The 18,629-nt window shown below is 35.2% G+C and overlaps 1 protein-coding gene across 5 annotated transcripts in view; it reads right to left on the bottom strand.

Moving 5' to 3' along the window:
- Positions 1–18,629, bottom strand: part of DYNC2H1 (dynein cytoplasmic 2 heavy chain 1) — a 289,228-nt gene that overhangs the window by 73,259 nt on the left and 197,340 nt on the right. For all 5 annotated transcript variants that reach the window (XM_046637538.1, XM_046637540.1, XM_046637542.1 and 2 more), the window contains one exon: positions 10,390–10,506. In XM_046637538.1, coding sequence (XP_046493494.1) covers positions 10,390–10,506 — 117 coding nt within the window. The remainder of the gene's footprint in view (positions 1–10,389; positions 10,507–18,629) is intronic.

Genomic DNA, 18,629 nt, shown 5'->3' with positions numbered 1-18,629 from the left:
TTTTGATTTTATTTAATTTCAGTGCATCTTTTGAAATTAAGCTATTCTGAATTTACAAGTTTAATCTGACAGATACACAAATCTACTTACCCGTCTGAACAAAGAAATAATAGTTACTGGGTCAACTGGTTCAATTAGTGCTTACCAAAAAAATCCATCGCTTATTTTTCTCTCAATAAATTCGATCAGTCTAAAAGAGACAGTTTTACATGTATCTCTTATGACAAAGTAATTTAAATGAGAATTAATGGGAGTTCTCAAGCTATATAAGGGAGATGTAAATTGGTCAGAATGTCAGTAATTCTCACCAGTTATCATCATCAACCAGGTATTAAAAATTGCTGGGTGAATTTTAAAGCATGACTGACTTTTCAAATGCATACATGCAGAATAGTAAATGAGACTAAATTCTTTATGTGTTTTGCTTTTCAGTATTTTGCTATTCAAATTATTGTTTTTTAAACTACTATTTCAGTAGAAATCCCAAGAAAAATGTCACAAAAATGAGATGTTACCAAATTATGCATCTGAACTATTTAAAAGATGATATAACATATGAATTAACAGTTAACACAAAGTAACATTAAAAGTTATAATTATATATTTGTATACATTATATATTTTCCTGAAAAAGATATAATTACTAATATGGTCTCTAAAATTTAGACAATCTTAACCTTCAAGCATGAAAGTCTACATTAATAAAAGATCTTGAATATGACATCCTCAGCACCACTAGGGTTTGTTATACTTACCTTTCAAAAATCTATAAATCTTTAAAGAAATAAAAATGATAAAAAATGTTTAATCTTTAAACATGAAGAGTCTATGTTTTGCAAACTGTGTTCACATCTATTTTTTACATACAATAGCCCAGCGAAGATTGATTCTAGTTTTGAAATATCTTTGATTCTTCCCTTACTCTACATTCACATTGGCATAATACTCGATGAAGTTCCCATCATCTTGCTCTCAGAACACTGTAATTTCCTCTTACTTGGTTTCCATGCCTCTTGTATCTCAGTCTAAGCCACTGTTTACGTCACCATCAATTTTGCCTTTACAAAACACAGATCTTTTCATATCACCTTCCCATCCCCTTATTAGCTTTGTTGCATCCCCACTGCCTACAGGATAAAGCGACACTAAACCCTTTCCAACTCAGTCCTACTAAAGGCTTTGCTGTTATGTCCAGCCATTCTATTCTAAGCATTCTTCACTCCAGTCAGGTAAGAATAACAAACATGCCAGACTTTTCACTCTCCCTAGAATACCATTCTCTCTTTTTTTTAATCTAGAGAATTTCTTACTCATCATGTAACCTTTTTTTATCTAGAGAATTCCTTACTCAGGTAACCTCTCCTGACTTCCTCTCAGCAGAATTAATCATTCCCTCCCCCAGCCTCCCAAAGAACATAGTAATACCTATATTTGTGCACCGCTATCATCTCTTAATGAATCATAGCACCTAGCATAGTGCCTAGCATACAGCAGGCATTTCAGTAGATATTTGATGAATGAATGAGTGAATGAACAAATGAATGCGGAGAATGGGTTAGCACTCCTTTTTTACACAGGAAAAAGTTCAGAAGTGATTCGGTTAAGGTCGTCTAGCTAGATTAGGACCTAGATGACTATTATTTACATTTCATCAAAATTTACTTATTTTTGTTGCTTAAGTGTAATTATTCTCTTAAGTGTAGCTAGTAATTAACCATAACCTGATAAAAATAATTATGAAAAACTCTAAAATAGGAATGTGGCTTTAAGTTGTTTCATTTGAAACATTTACATGTATAAATTTTAAAAACTCTCCCCAACTAAGAGAATTCTTACGTGCCATATCTTCATTTGTCTAATTTAAAATACAACTTTTATGAGAATTTATTATATAAGTTATAAATTATGACTATAGGAACATGGAGAGGGAAATGAGCAACAGTTGAGAAGAGCTTCTGAAAAATGCTGGGACTTTATCTGGCCATTATTGGTTTAGTGTAACTAGGAGATCAGGAGAAGGACACAGCATTTGGAAGGTCCTGGCAGACAGAATCTACCATGGTTTATTCATAAAACATTGAGCTCTGCCTTACTGCAAAAGAGGCTTACAAGTAAGGTTGGATATGGAGCCACACTGTGAAAAAAAGATTTTCTTTAGAAAAACTAATGTGATGACATGAAATATCATTTGGAGAAAGTATAACTTTTTAAAGATATAAAAAAGTTATCTATAAAAAGATAACTTTTTAAAGAATCTACATTTATCTTACAAATAAGAGTTAAAATGAAGTGTAAAAAGTTACGCTTGTTTCTGGAAAAACGGCAAACGGTCTCCCACTTCTAAATCCTGTCTTCAATAAAACAAGAAGATAGAGAACCGAGAAGATGGCACAACAAGAATGGGAAACATCTGGGAGACAGAAGGGATTTGGGTGTTTGTAAGTGGGAGGAGGTGGTAACTTAGCAGCTGAAGAAGGCTGGGTGCCATGGCTGGGGCCAGGCTAGGCAGCGTTTTTAGGTGTAAACTTTTCTTCTCACATTGTGCTGAATGAATCATTGCCTGCCATGTCACCACTTCGGGGCTAAAAATAGCAATATCATGCACCAGCCAGAGAAAGCAGGGTACTTGACATTACGTAGCATACAGTCCAGCTGGTGGGGGGAATAGAGTGAAACAGGTGTAAGTGGGAAGGCTGGCCTTTGGAATTGCAAGCTCTCAGAGAATCAAACAGGAGAGATGCAAAAAAACAAAACAAAACAAAAATCCACACCTATGTATATTATGGTGAAATTTAAGAAGATCAGAGATAGAATGTTGTAGAAGAAAAAAACCAAATCACTTATAAAGAAACAAGAATTAGATTAACAGCAAACTTATTCAATAAAAAGACAAAAGAGTAATATTTTCTAAGCATTGAAGGAAAAGATTCAGCTATACTATCAGTTTATCAGTTAAATGTGAAGATGAAATAAAGATATTCTCAGATGTAAAAATCCCCTGAAATGTTACTGCACAAAGAACAACATTTTAAAATATTGTTTTGGAATTTGCTTAAAATTAGAGGTTACTCCCTCTGAGCCAGATACCACTGATTCTTTTCATTTCAATGAGATACAAATTTCAGAACAGAGAGAAAACAGTTCATAGATTCACATGCTGTTTATTTCTCTATTAAAAGCAATGCTTAAACTATATTTATTTGGTTTTAGCCTTCCACTTGAAAGTAAAAATCTGACATATCTAAGCAGTCCTAGACATCACAGTAGCCTGAGAATCTCTCGCTACTTAGTCTCCCAAGGGCTTAACTCCACTAACTTACTAAGTGAACAGATTTCTTTGTAAACAAACAGGAGAGCCCTTTCCTTAATTAGAGGAAGGTAAGGCAACCAGTCCCACAGTGAAAGAACTGAAAGCAGGGAACTTTACAGATATTATTAGTTCTCACAATGAAAACTTAAAAAGCAAAGTGATTTTTGGTGTACCTTACTAAGGAATAATGCTCATAAATTTATCAGTATATTCTATTGTTTGTATGAAATGAAGAGATTTGGTGCGAGTAGGGTGAGGTGGAGTTGGAGATATAGGATAACTGAAATGGACCATTATACATATTTGGCTCATAAAAATTAAAAGACAAAAAGTTTGTGTTAAGTTTTAACGAAGTTAGAACTTTCTAAACTGCATATGCCCATCTCTGAAAGAAAAGAACAGGGAAGAATTACCTCCATCCTATGAAAATATAAAAAGTAACTTCACATACTATTAAAGCAACTGTTCCTCAAGATATAAAGGAGAAAAAAATTCATTATTTGTGTTTTGTACATTCATACTGGTCCTAAATGTTGTGCTAAGAATGTAAGAGGATTAGTTTTACTTTTATGCTTTAGACTTTTGTTTTTCCTGAGGAAGATTCAGCCTCAGCTAACATCTGTTGCTAATCCTCCTCTTTGTTTTTTTTTTTTTTTTTTGGTGAGGAAGCTTGGCTCTGAGCTAACATCTGTTGTCAATCTTCCTCTTTTTGCTTGAGGAAGATTGTCACTGAGATAACATTTGCACCAGTCTTCCTGCATTTTGTATGTGGGATGCCGCCAAAGCATGGCTTGATGAGTGGTGTGTAGGTCTGCTTTGGGATTCAAACTCACGGACCCTGAGCCACCAAACTGGAGTGTGCGAACTTAACCACTACACTACCAAGCCGGCCCCCAATCCTCCTCTTTTTGCTTGAGGAAGATTCGCCCTGAGCTAACATCTATACCAGTCTTCCTCTATTTTGTACGTAGGTTGCCACCACAGCATGGCCGCTGACGAGTGGTGTAGGTCCGTGCCCCGGAACTGAACCCAGGCCACTGAAGTGGAGCACACCAAACTTAACCACTAAGCCAGGGGACTAGGCCCAATTTTTATGTTTTAGACTTTTAAAAATGGAATTATGTAACAAAATGACTTTTTCTTTAATACTCGTGAGTATAATCAAATGATAAATAATGACATACTTATTCAATACAAATATTATTATTATTACTTTTCTGGGTGAGGAAGATTGGCCCTGCGCTACATCTTGACTGGATTGAAGTGTGACACTGAGAAGAGATAAATGGAATAGCTGGGGCTATATCAATAGTTGTAAAGAGTGGGAAGAATACTTCATATATCCCTTTTGAGCTAATAATTAAAAAGAAATGCACATACCAAATAATCTACTAATTGCTGAAACAGTAGAATTCTATGTAGCCAGGAGCAGGAACAGAAAAGCAAGGCAAGGCCTAGTCTTCAGACGGTTTAACACTAAGAGAAGTAGTTATACCAAGTTATCCTAAATCTCTAAAAAATATGTATTTAAAACATATATTTAAGAGGCAAGAGGGGGCTGGGCCCATGGCCAAGTGGTTAAGTTCACACACTCCACTTCGGCGGCCCAGGGTTTCACTGGTTCGGATCCTGGGCGCGGACATGGCATCGCTCGTCAGGCCATGTTGAAGCGGCATCCCACATGCCACAACTAGAAGGACCCACAACTAAAATATACAACTATGTACTGGGGAGATTTGGGGGAAAAAAGGAGGAAAAAAAAAGAGGCATGAAGTTTCTATATTTATCACTGATCCCTTGTTTAGCAAAAATCATTGTTTCTATTTTCTTGAAAGTTTTAAGAACTTTGCTTAATTCTTCAGCATCTTCAACTACTTCCTCTACATCCTTCCTACTAGCCTAAAGGCACTCTAATACTTCCCATCTTTAAGAAAAAACATATTGGGCCCCATAACTCAATCACTCTATTTATCTACTTCTTCTTGGTAGCACGTTTATAGAAAGAACTGTCTGTACATACTCTCTCCTTGTCTCATATTTCTAGCTAGCCTTTCAAACCTAACTTCTAGGCTCCTCATTCCATCTAAATTTTTCTTATCAAGGTCAAGGTCACCAATGATTTTTATTCTGAAATTCAATGGTCAATTCTGTCCTCATTTTGCTTAACCTCTCAGAAGCACTTTGGTGTACTTAACAATTCCTTTCCTAATGAAAGACTCTCCTCAGGGTTTCTGTGACACCACAGTCTTCTCTGTTCTTGCTTTGTTCAACTTTTTGTTTTTGTTTCCCCTCATTAATAGTCTCATCACTCCTTTCCAGACAATAACTCTAAATGTTGGATTCCTCAGGGCTCATTAGTGAGCCCTTTTTCTTCTCTCCCTCACTGTCCTCTCTCTTTAGATGATATAATGACTTAAATGTTCCCTAGATGCTAATACATTCCAAATTTATACCACTAGTCCAAACATCCTTTTTGAGCTCCACATTTGTATATCCAACTATCTATTAGATGTACAAAATTAAACTCTTGATCATCTCTGAGGCAGCACTGCTTATTCCATCCCGGCCCTTGCAGGATTTGTTCCTCTCTGTTTTCCCTGTCAGTAAATGGTGCCACCTCTACCCAGTCACCAAATTCAGAAAACCAACATATCCTTTTTTTAACCCCCACATCCAAATCCATATTTCTATTCTTTCAGTAATACTTCCAATATCTACCTTGAATCCACACACTTCTCTCCTTCTGCTGTACTACCATAATCTGAGCCACCTTCAGCTCTTACCTGTACTACTGCAAAAGCCTTCTGATTGTTCTCCTTACTTCCTCTTGAACCTCACTCCAAACTAATTTCTACACAACAGCCAGAGGGATCTTTTGAAACTGTAAACAGGATCATAGCTACTCTACCAGGTAAAGCTCTTTCATGGTTTCCCATTGCACTTGGAATAAAATACAAACTCCTTACTCTATCCTAATCATGCCCCTTATCTCATTCCATTCTGTCCTTTAGTCTCTGTACTCCAACCTAACTGACTCCCTTTCAGGCTTATTGAATGTGCCACGCTTTCTCTCTTCTTGAAGAATTTGTTCATGCTGTCCTCTCCGCTTAGAATGGTCTTCCCCTCCAATTTTGTCTGGTTGGCATCTTCCTGTTGCTCACTTCTCAGATTCAATTTCACTTCTCAAGCAAGATATTCCCTAACTATCCAGGCCAAAATAGGTCTTCTCTCTTTTTCTTTATAATAGCACCTGTCCCTCCCTTCTACAGCATTTGCAATCATTTTTAATAATAGATTTATTTGCTTATTTACTTGTTTAACTTTTTAAATGTATCTCTTACAAACTAACTGTAAACTCCATGGGTTAAGTACCATGACTGTTCTGCCCACAACACAGTCCCTAGCGTAAAACCACTGAAACAAAATAGGTGTTCAATTAAAATATTTTGAATGAGTGACTGAATAATATATAATTATACAAGTAATAAAAGTAATTTGCTTAGAAAAGGGGCAAATGAGGTAGTGGTCACATATTATAAATCTCTATACCTTCAACAGAAGTTAACTGAATAGTTAACAGAATGCTCACATATACCAGTATACCAGGCACTATTATAAAAGCTTTACATGTATTAATTCATTTAATCCTTATGAGACTGCTATGAGGCAAACACTATCACTATCCCCATTTTATAGATGAGAATTGAGACACAGAGAAGTTGAGTGTTTTCCTAAGTTACACAGCTAGTAAGCACTAGAACTAGGATTTGAACCCAGTAATCTGACTCTAGAAGCCATATTCTTATACCATATTATGTTAGATCAGTGGTGAGCATTAAAAACATTTAACTGCTAGGTCCCTCCCAGCAGACACAAGGACCATCCATTCAGAACAGAGGTTGGCTGTAACCAAGTGAAACGGCTGTAGAGGTGAAACCAGCTGCATACCAGGTTTGGAGAAACAGTTCTCCAGAGAGTCTCTGAACAAATTCTTTTCAACCTATTCACCAAAAGGGAAATAGCCAGCTCCAATAGGATATAAATATTCCATCTAGTGAGAACTTTTAACAAACCATATTTACTTGATCCTTAAACAGGAAGAAAAAACAGTTATGTCCTAATGACATTATATACCACGGCAAATTATCTCATACTTAAAATATGTTCTTTCTATTAAAATTAAAGCACAATACTTAGTAACTAAGAGTTTTATCTTGGGAAAGAAAAATTATAATCTTTTTCAATTAGAGATTATTTAACTCATGTTGCTTTCTACAAAGAAATAACTACCAAATTGGAAATCGAGGAAAGTAAATTTTCAAGAGATTACTAAAAAGAGGCTCACGTAATAAGCAAAAGATGAAACTAGAGCTAGAGTGATCCTTTCTTACATGTACCATTTCTGTGAACCTACACATTAAATGTTTTGTGAGCTTCTAAAGGATAGGACAATTGCTTACTCATCTTTTATTACCCCAGAGTTTGCAAGGCATATCTCTGGAAAGCTATAGAGATAAAGTGGTATTTGTACTGACTAGTAAGGACTATAAAAAACAGTAGTCCAAGTGAAAAGAGAGGCAGAGAATTAATTTGAGTTTCTAATATTGTGTTGTGTCTTGGGAGGCAAATAATTTATATATTTTAAGTCACTTCTTGTGGTCTTCTTTATTTAATAATAGGAAAAAACTCTTCAGAATCACAGAGAAGGTATCTGTATATGTTAGCAGAGAGTAGGTGGATGGGGGTGGGGACAACAATAAAATCTGGTGGGCCTGATGGAGATAAGCAGGTAGGGTAAGGAAGACTAAACTACGTATTTCTGGAAACTTCACAGTTGGAAGAGTCAACTCTAGGAGCTGCCCAAATGTAAGAGAATGTAGTCCAAAGGAAAGCGAGTTAGTAGAAGACCACAGACTCAGCAATGTGAGCTGTCCCTTGCAACTTCACAGATGTTCATTAAAACTACTGACAGGACTCAGGACATGCTACACCAAAGTATGACACTGTGGCATACTACATGTTTTAAACTGAAGGAATCTGAGAAACAGCAGGTGCAGGAAGGACCCTCTGACCTTTCCTTGAGGTAAGTTATAAGACCCTCATGGGAGAGGTGCCCTCCCAGAGGAAAGGTATATCTGAAGATGGAGAGAGGCTGAGAGGAATCTGAACGAACAGGCCTTGCTAAGTTTTCCCCAGGTTACTACTCTTAACTTATACACCTTTCATCCTATCACATTTTCCCACAACTTTGCATTCTTCATCAAACCTGGCATAAAAATGCTTGGGTTTAACCACTTCTTTGGGTCTTCATTTTCTTATGAAAGCTTTCATGTCAAATAAAATATATTAAATAAGTTTGTGTGCTTTTCTCTTGTTAACCTGTCTTTTGTAACAGAGACCCAGCTGAGAATCTAAAAGAGTAGAAAGAAAAAGATATTTTTCTTCCCCAACACTACGAAATAATATGACTGGATTTTTGTGAAATATAGGGGCAGAAGTTTCACCTTAAGGCCAGATCTAACGTAGGGTAAAAACAACATGAGCAATGCAAATTCAGAAGCAAAGACAGAAAATTATAAAGAAGTAAGCTAACAAAATCATGGAGGAGCTTCAGTCTTACTCAAACTTGGAAATTAGGTCAAACAAGTTCACTTATATTTCAGAGGGAAGAAAAGTCTCCAACAGCTACTTAGACAATGTCTCTAAAATGTAGGATGAGATCTTTGCAATAAGTAGGATCATCACTTCTACAATAGGTTTGTTATTTAGTAAGGGATAAACTTAGTTAACTATTCAAATCATTCACTTTCTATCTTATTCTCTAAGTGAAGACTTTGAAAATAATTTTACACTATTCTTCTCAGAATAGCTATATTATATAATATACAAACATGAATATATATATATGCTTGTATATGTGTACACATTTTAAGAATTGCATGGATCTAGAAAATCATTAGAAAATTCATAATAGCCACTTTCATATTTAAAAAAAGTTGGAAACTGTTACAAGAAACTGAATCTTGAGAAGAACATTACCAAACACGGAGATAAAGAGTGAACTGCTAAAGGAGAGAAATGAAAATTCATGTAAATTTGGTTATTAATTTAAAGATAAGCAAAGGTTGGTTTCAGAAAAGATGGATAAAGAATAGTAACTTCAATAGGAATTGGTATGAAGGACAGAGATCAGGGCCATGACTTCAGAGTCAGGAATACGTACAATGTGATTACCTGTATGACTCAGGGAGACATGTGGAGCATGGGTTTAGGATGCCAGAGGATAGTAGTATTTCTTTTCATTCTCTAATTTTTCCTCAAGCTAGCTATATAAAGCTTTATCAATATAATGATCTGAATAAAAGCGGCAATTCCAGTTAGTGGGGATCATTGTTTATGGAGACTCCTGACAATCACCAATTGTTGAGACTAAGTCATAATAATTCAAAATTACAATACTGTAAGGTTTGAGGATTTTGAATTATTAGAGAGCTTTAACCTTTTTCATAGGTTCTGATATAAGCCTAATTTGACTTCCCTTATTGAAGAAGGTTAGATTTGATATATAGGTATTTTTATATAAACATATGAATTGCAAAGTTATATTTTTTGAATTCCAGAGAATAAATCCCTATTCAATAAGAATAGGAATCATAATACTCTAATGGCTTTGCCTAGTTAGCAAGCAACTATAGAATAACTATTCTACAATATAAAAACAAGTTGATTCCAGTTGTTTTTCCTGAGCACTTTGATTCCTTTGAAAAATTTCACCTTTAATAGCAGTCGTTGACTTTACAGAAAGAGGAGAGGAAAGGCAAGAATGAGCAAAATATATAGCAGGTATAAAAGATGAAACAGCATATTACCAGGGTAAGACAAATTATCCTGGTGACACTGCTTCTTTAGCTGATTTACTTCTAATTAGTATTATTTCTCCCATCTCTTTCCAGGACACTATATATATTAAGGACAGATCAGTGCAAAATTTTACCAACAGGGACAATCTGGGTATAAAACTGGAAAAGAAGGATAGGGAGAGAAAAGAAAAAAAATCAGAAGACTATTCCACCACTAACCTGGTTTAGTTTCTTCCAGAGATTGAGGATGGGAGAAAGTTCATTAGACCAGATTTCTCTATCAAATTTGCAACCAGCTGTTACTGATCTACCCAAGATCCTCAACTGTGAAATAACCTGAAAGAAAATAACATGTAACAATAAGTGAAAATGACTTCAGTCAAAGAGAGAGAAATAGCATAGGTACAAAAATAGCCATATTTATTTTATAAAAATAAAGATCAAATATAAACAAGTTTTCATCCCATTCTCTCTGTTGAATTGACAATATTTTAATGATTTATTTGAGCAGTTACAAAACAAAAGTACTTGGGGCTGCCTCCATGGCCTAGAGGTTAAGTTTGGTGCACTCCGCTTTGGTGGCCTGAGTTTTTGGGTTCAGATCCTGGGTGTGGACCTACACTACTCATCAAGCCATGCTGTGGTGGTGACCCACATACAAAATAGAGGAAGACTGGCACAGACGTTAGCTCAGGGACAATCTTCCTCATCAAAAAAAAAATAACTTAAAATTGAGAGAAGCCATTATAAAAATTACATATCATAATGGCTTTTATTTGAAAAGCTGCTTCTTTAGCCAGAAAGCTCTAATTATCCACTATTAATAACCTCTTAGTGTCTTATTTGCTCATTTCTGAAATCTAAAATATTTTTCAGTTTGATTTAAATTTCATAATTTCAAAATGCTGATAAAGATAGTTTTTTTGAAAATATGAAATGACAGGAAAGACACAAAAGAGCATAGCAAACTGTTTAAAAGAGCAAAACAATTTTAAGTAATTATTGATTGATAAAAATGATCAAAAATCTAAGTTTTAAGGCTCTATATTAACTTTAAGTTGTCATCTCAATGTTTCCTTTAACTTAAGACTCAAATGAAAGGAGTATACATCAATTAGTTAAAATGAGGTGGGTAAACAAATATGTCCTATTTAGGGCTTTCACTTCTGTAACTTCCTTGTTATCAGCTTCTTGATCTTCATTCTCATCAAAATCAGTTCACTCACATTTTCTTTTCTAAAACAGTGTTTAATGACTTCCATGTTAACAACATTAATCTAAATCATTTGCTAAGAATGATCCAGAATTATTACTGAGTAGGCTAAATATTGTATTATAGATATTGGAGTGTGTATATAAAATCAGTGAGGTATCCACTGATGGTTCTTTGCAAATATTTCAACTTAATAAGAAAGCTGTGCTATCTCATTGCTTATCTAACATAAACAAAATAAACCCCAAAGCTAGCAGCCATATGCTTCCCTAAGCTAGTATTTTAAACATCGACATTTGCAGCATGTTGACTACTTTTCTGTTTCACTTTTTGAGACATGTAAGTTCTTTTCCCTTCTTAACAGATTGGGCTATATTTCAAATTTTGTTGAGTTCTTGTATTAGTAAAGTTTGTAATAAAATAAGGGCCATAAATCTTTCGAAATGAACGCACTACTTAATTGTTAAACATCCACAATCATGCCGTAAAACCAAGTTACTTCCAGAGCCTTTGATTGATTTTCTAATCTCGAAAAAATTGTGGTGATTCAGTGTTTCATTTTCTTTGTTTTTCTGATAAATTATTTTCATTTGCTCTAGCTGAACCCTACAACAGCACCTAATTTATCAGCTTTGCTAGACTGCAAAACATCACTAGTTGGTAGTCAGAAGAAGTGCTATTTTAACTCGGGTAACATTTGCTATCACTTATTTGTGTTTTAAATTTGCCAAATATGACAGAAAACAAATAAGAATGCAGCGAGATGTCTAAAGGAAAAAAGGTTCAAATATTTTTTTATACATGATGTTAAAAACTATTTTAAGAATAAAATGTTTACCAGCCCTGAAAAGGTCATGTTTTCTGTCCTAGAAAAATAACATGTGAAGCTTGCTTTTCTTAATAACACTATCATTATGTAAGCTTTAATAATCAGAGAATAATAGAAAGGGAGTCCAAATATATAATAAAATATTTTTATAGTGAGAATAGGGCTATAACTTATAACAATGAGTCATCTTTTGTTTTTACAAAATCCTACATATTTATCTTTTTACAAAGCACAGATCATTCATGGTTTAAACCAATTAAAGATTTTTTTTTCAATAATACTCCTTCAAAATGGTGTCAAAGGGGATAAAATTTCCCATGAACAACACATTTACATCATTTCTTGCATGTTCTTTCCAACAGTTTGCATTATGCCACTGGAACACTGTGGGGCATCTACAAGGTTGTAAGGAAGCAACAGAAGAGATGCTGACACTCCTATTCTGCCTGTGCTCATTCCAAAGAACAATGAGAGATGCTTCAGAAATACCTATGCTTCTTCTGAGCAATTGGTGTGTTTTTAATGTAAGACACTAAATCTTACAGACAACTGTATTTTTCTTTGGATATTATGAAGCACAGACAATTTCTTTTTTTGTTTTAAGATTTTATTTTTCCTTTTTTTCCCCAAAGCCCTCCGGTACATAGTTGTATATTTAGTTGTGAGTGCCTGTGGTTGTGCTATGTGGGAGGCCGCCTCAGCGTGGCCTGATGAGCCGCATCACATCTACGCCCAGGATCTGAATTGGCAAAACCCTGGGCCGCTGAAGCAGAAGGCGTGAACTTAACCACTCGGCCATGGGGCCGGCCCAGAATTTCTGATCTAACAATATCAACTTTACAGAACCCCAGAGCATGAGCTTTGTTGTTTGTTTTGTCCTCTTTTGGCATAAACTCTTTCCCTAGTTTTATTTTCTTTTCGTTTCCTAATTTTCTCTTTGACTGATTTCTTCAACTATTGATTTTATACTAGTAGATTATTTATATTTTTGTAAGTCACCTCCAGTATAATCTTTCCTGGAATGAGAAGAAATACAGATTTTAAAAATAAACTCTCATTCCCAGCTTAAAGATGAGAAAATGGATTGTCAAAGAAATTAAGTAAATTACATTTTTGTCTCAGGAAATATGGCAGACTAAATGTCCCTCACTTGAGTTCATAAGGTCTACATTTCCCAAGGTAGGAAATAGAAATCTAGAACCCTCAAAAAAGCAGGACCCAAAAGGATAATTAGAGAACAACCTGCCCTGCAGAGGAATGACTAGGGACACTTGCTTTTCTCTGCCTTGGCTTCAGGGTGATAATGTGATCTGTTTGAAATACTTGTGATCATGAAAATTCCACATATCAAAACTTATGGAACTGCAGTGAATGAGATTCTTGAGGAAAATTAAAGCAGTAAATGCTTATGTTTGAAAAGAACCAATGCTGAAAATTGAGCCAAACTTAATAAATTATGAAGTTGAGAATGTAGATGGAAGTAAAGAATAATGAGCAAGAAAAAATTTAATAAAATAGGAAAAAGGTACAAAAGAGATCAGATTAAAAAAAGTTTAGTAAAAAGACTAACACGAGACCTCTGACTAGATTGAGTGATATATAGATAGATGATAGCTAAAATAAGAGAATGCAAAAATTTATTTTAAAATTCTAATTTTAAAAGTAATACAATTGCAGATATAGAAAAGACTAAAAGACAATAGGAGATTATTTTGAATAGGTTTATGCAATAAAAGTTGCAAATTTGGGTAACAGAGAAATTCCTAGAAATTAATAAAAGTCTCAAGAAAAAATAGAAAAACTAAATGGGTCTATAGCTGCTTAAGAAATTAAATAAGAAGTAAAAGATAATATCTCAAAGTAAATCCCAGACACCAGCAGTTCACATAAAAGTTCTACTAACATTCGTCAAACAGAAATTCAAATCTTTCACTATCCATTTCAAAGACTAGAAAATAAGGCAACATTCCCCAAATCAGTAATAGAGGCTAGTAAAAACATTATACCAAAGATAACAGACATTCAAAGATCAGTCTTACTCCTGAATATAGATGCAAATAAATAAATATCAAGCAATATTTTAAAAAAGGTATACATGATGATTTTGAATCTATATTTCAATCATAGAAAATATAATGTACCACATAAACAGATTAGAGAGAAAAATAATATATTTATCTCAATATTGGGAGAACATATGGTCAATGAAATTCATCAATACATTCCTGGCAAACTACTCCTAGGCAAGCCTAGCAAAGATGTGTCAGATTGCTACCACAGCCCTTGAAAAATTATCCCTTCTGGTAATCACACCGCTTTGCAACGTAATATTCCACTCCTCCCATATCAAGACATATCTATTTCACCAACTCCTTGAAGTTGGGCTAGTCTTGTGACTTGCTTGGACTAACAGAACGCAGCAAAAGATCTGCAATTTTCAACCCTAGACTTTAAGAGATCTTGCAGGTTCTTCTCTCGCCTTGGAACCTTGAAACACCACGCCAGCCTCTGGTAGATGAAAGGCCAAGTAGTTGAAAATCAAGTCACCCCAGCCAATAGCCAGTGCCCTCTGCAAACGGAGTAAGGCCATCTTGAACCTTCCAGCCCAGTCAACTCTCCAAATGAAGGAGGCCTCATGTGTGAACTCAGATGAAACCAAAGAGGAATAATAACCCAGCCAACTCACAGAATCATAAAAAATCATAAAACATTATTGCTTTAAGTCACTAAGTTTTGAGACAATTTGCTATGCAGCAAGGAATAACCGAAGCACCAGAAATAGTAGAAAGCTCCTTTAACCTATGTTATGGACTGAAAGTTTGTGTCCCTCCCAAACTTCATATGTTTAAGCTCTAACCCCCAGCGTGGCTGTATTTGGAGATGGGACCTCTAAGGAAGTAATTAAGGTTAAATAAGTTCATAAGAGTGGGGCCCTGGTCTGATAAGATTGATGTTCTTATAAGAAGAGACACCAGAGAGCTCTTGTGTGAGCAAGCTCTCTCCTTCTCTCTGCAAACATGTATGTGAGGAAAAGCCATGTAAGGACATCATGAGAAGACAGCCATCTACAAGCCAGGAAGAGAGTCCTCACTAGAAACGGACTATCCTGGCACCTTGATCTCGGACTTCCAATCTCCAGGACTGTGAGAAAATGAATTTCTGTTGTTTAAGCCATCCAATCCATGGCATTTTGTTATGGCGGCCCAAGTCAATTAATACAGCCTTAGAAATAGTATCTACAAAACATAGCAAATATTATAATCAATAATAAAATGTTAAGAAGCATTTCCTTCAAAATCAGAGCAAGATAAGAAAGCTGAGTATCACTAGTTTCATTCCATATTGCACACAAGGATCTTGGTATCCCAAGAAGAGAAGAAAAAGTAATTAAATGTAAAAAGATTGGAAAGGAAAAGGGCTAAATCATCATCTTTCTCAGACAGTATAACAATTTAAAGAAAAACAAAATAATTTATAATGCTTTTCATATAATATAAACTATATACTATATATTATATTCATACTGTATGTTTTTCTATTTGCGTGTATTTAAAATGAGCAAAAATTTATTAAATTTTTTTTTAACTTCACTTCAAGTATTATGTCCTTTTTCAATCATTATTTGGGAGCACTTAAAAGTTTACTTAGTCAATATTCTCATCACCCACCCCCAAACATTTTCATGCTTCCTCCGGCTAGGTACAATAAATATATTCAACTGTGTTACCAAACACATCAGGATGCAACAAGCCATACTAAATCTTCCCACATGCTGCAAAAATGAAACAGTACGCTAACATGTGAGATATAGGAGAATATCCAGAGGTTTATCTTTGCAATGTTAATATATGCAGGATAAAAAGAGGAAAATCCCTTTTTCTAGGTCTCTCATGTCTTTCAATAAAAATGTTCATGCCACTCACATACAAGACCAAACTGTAATTAATGTTGGCGATCTGTGAGCTGAGATTTCACTCAAGATCAAAAGTGAAATGTACAGGCACTTGACCATGTAAAGAACTCACATCATCACTTTTTCAAGGCAATATGATATTAAAAGCCTGAAAATAAATTTCAGGAGACCTCCTAGCTTGTAGAATTTTAACATAAGCAAATTAAGATGAACTCTCTCATCAAAGGATGTTTAAATTTTACTAAGACTAGTGAATATACCAGTTTTCAAATGCTGAAGTATAGAGCCAGCCCCGATGGCCTACTGGTTAAAATTTGGCATGCTACGTTTTGATGGCCCGGGTTGGATTCCCAGGTGTGGAACCACATGACTCATCTGTCAGTATCCATGCTGTAATAGTGGCTCACATAGAAGAACCAGAAGGACTTACAACTAGAATATACAACCATGTACAGGGGTTTTGGGGAGGAAAAAAGAGATACCGAGGTATATATTACCTGAAGTAATAAGCTAAATGCTTCATTGTAAGTCATACATATTAATGTTTTATATATAATTCGGGTTAATACTAAATAACTCAGACATGGAATTAATCACTAAATTATATGAAATGTTTGGATCCATCTCTGCCTTGAAGAGATGTAATTATGATGCTTTTTTGCACTTTGTATAATTAGTAGCTCTAACAATCCTACTTGCTGAGAGTAAAATTATACTTTTGTTATTCATGGAAGTAGAAATAAGACAGACAGAGAATATATAAATACATTATATAGAAACACACCCACACATACACATATATAAGACCTTGTGTCTCCTAATACTTTTATCTTTTTATTTATATACCATGTTTGAAAACAGTTCAGCAGTTAATTATAAAATTAAACATGGCTCTGTCAAATGCTCCAGCCATTCCACAACTAAGTATTTGTCCAAAAGAAATAAAAGTATATGCTCATACAAAGACATAAATGTTCATACTAGTTTAATTTTAGTAGCCTCAAACTGGAAACAATATGAATGTCCTTCAATGAGCGAAGGAATAAGCAAATTGTGGTACATCCATACAACAGACTACTAATCAGCAATAAAAAGGAACAAACTCCTGATGCATGCAACAAAGACAAATGTTAGAATTATGCTGAATGAAGCCAGGGGGGCCGGCCTGGTGGCACAGTGGTTAAGTTCGCACGTTCTACCTTTGATGGCCTGGGGTTAGCCGGTTTCGATACTGGGTGTGGACCTATGCACTGTTTGTCAAGCCATGCTGTGGCAGGTGTCCCACATATAAAGTAGAGGAAGATGGGCAGAGATGTTAGCTCAGGGCCAGTCTTCCACAGCAAAAAAGAGGATTGGTGGCAGATGTTAGCACAGGGCTAATCTTTGTCAAAAAAAAAAGAGAGAAAGAAGCCAGACAGAAAAGAATCCTTAATTGTATAGTCCTTTTATATGAAACTCAAGAAAATGCAAACTAATCTACACAGAAAAAAAAGAAATCAGTAGTTTCTGGCAGGGGAGACAGGAGGAAGAGATTACAAAGTGTTAGAGAAGACTTTTGGGGATGATGGGAATGTTCACTCCCTCAAGGTGGTGATGGCCTCACAGGTATATATATGTCAAACCTTATCAGATCATACACTCTACATAGTTACAGTTTATTCAGCGGCAACTAAACTCAACAAAGCTGTACAAAACTGAAAAAAGATAATTATTAAAACAATGTTAGGTAGTTCATAGAATAACCAGGAAAGTGGAAAAGCGGGCTTTAGGGCCAGTAAAAACACTGGTTATTCTAGTAGGAAAAGGAAGGAAAAGTTGATATTGCCACTGATCATAGAAGCTGTAGATTTCTCACTGTCATCACTGGTCTTGGCTTTGGATGCTACCCAGGAATTAGAACTTGCTTCCAGTGCCACTTCTTCCCAAGAGAGGCAGGGAAAGCATCTCTTTGATTCACTAGGTCCCTGTTCACACACTGGGGCTGGGGCCTGTCATGCCTGTGCTTGAACTGTGAGGCGGGCTCGGAAAGGGCGTGTCTGTCATTTTCAATACCTATGGTGGTAGTGGCGTGCTGCCTCCCACCATGAATATTTTGGAAGAAAGTACTAAAAGCTGTCTACGTTTAATTGGGTGACAAGATAAAGAAGACACATATAAATATCTATCATACTTATTTTAACTTTGTAAAATTAATTTTACTATGAACATTTTCAAAGATACACAAAAATTGATTTCATTAAGAACAGTTTCAAAGATACACAAAGACACCCATCATGCAAATTCAACCATGGCCAAGATCTTCCTTCACTTGCTTCATCCATCCCTAATTTATTTTCTTTTATTTTGTTGTTATTATTCCTTAAGTGTCTTAAAACAACTTCCAGGCCACATGTTATTTAACTCCTACATGCTTTGTATGTAGCTCAAACAAATGGGTATAATCACAGCGCTATTATTTCACCTAACAAAATTAACCAAAATTCATCAGTGTCATATAATACCCA

Source organism: Equus quagga, chromosome 14 (genome assembly GCF_021613505.1).
Source record: "Equus quagga isolate Etosha38 chromosome 14, UCLA_HA_Equagga_1.0, whole genome shotgun sequence".
Classification (NCBI taxonomy): domain Eukaryota; kingdom Metazoa; phylum Chordata; class Mammalia; order Perissodactyla; family Equidae; genus Equus; species Equus quagga.
The sequence above is the reverse complement of the archived record's forward strand: the minus strand, read 5'-3'. Positions and strand labels throughout refer to the sequence as shown.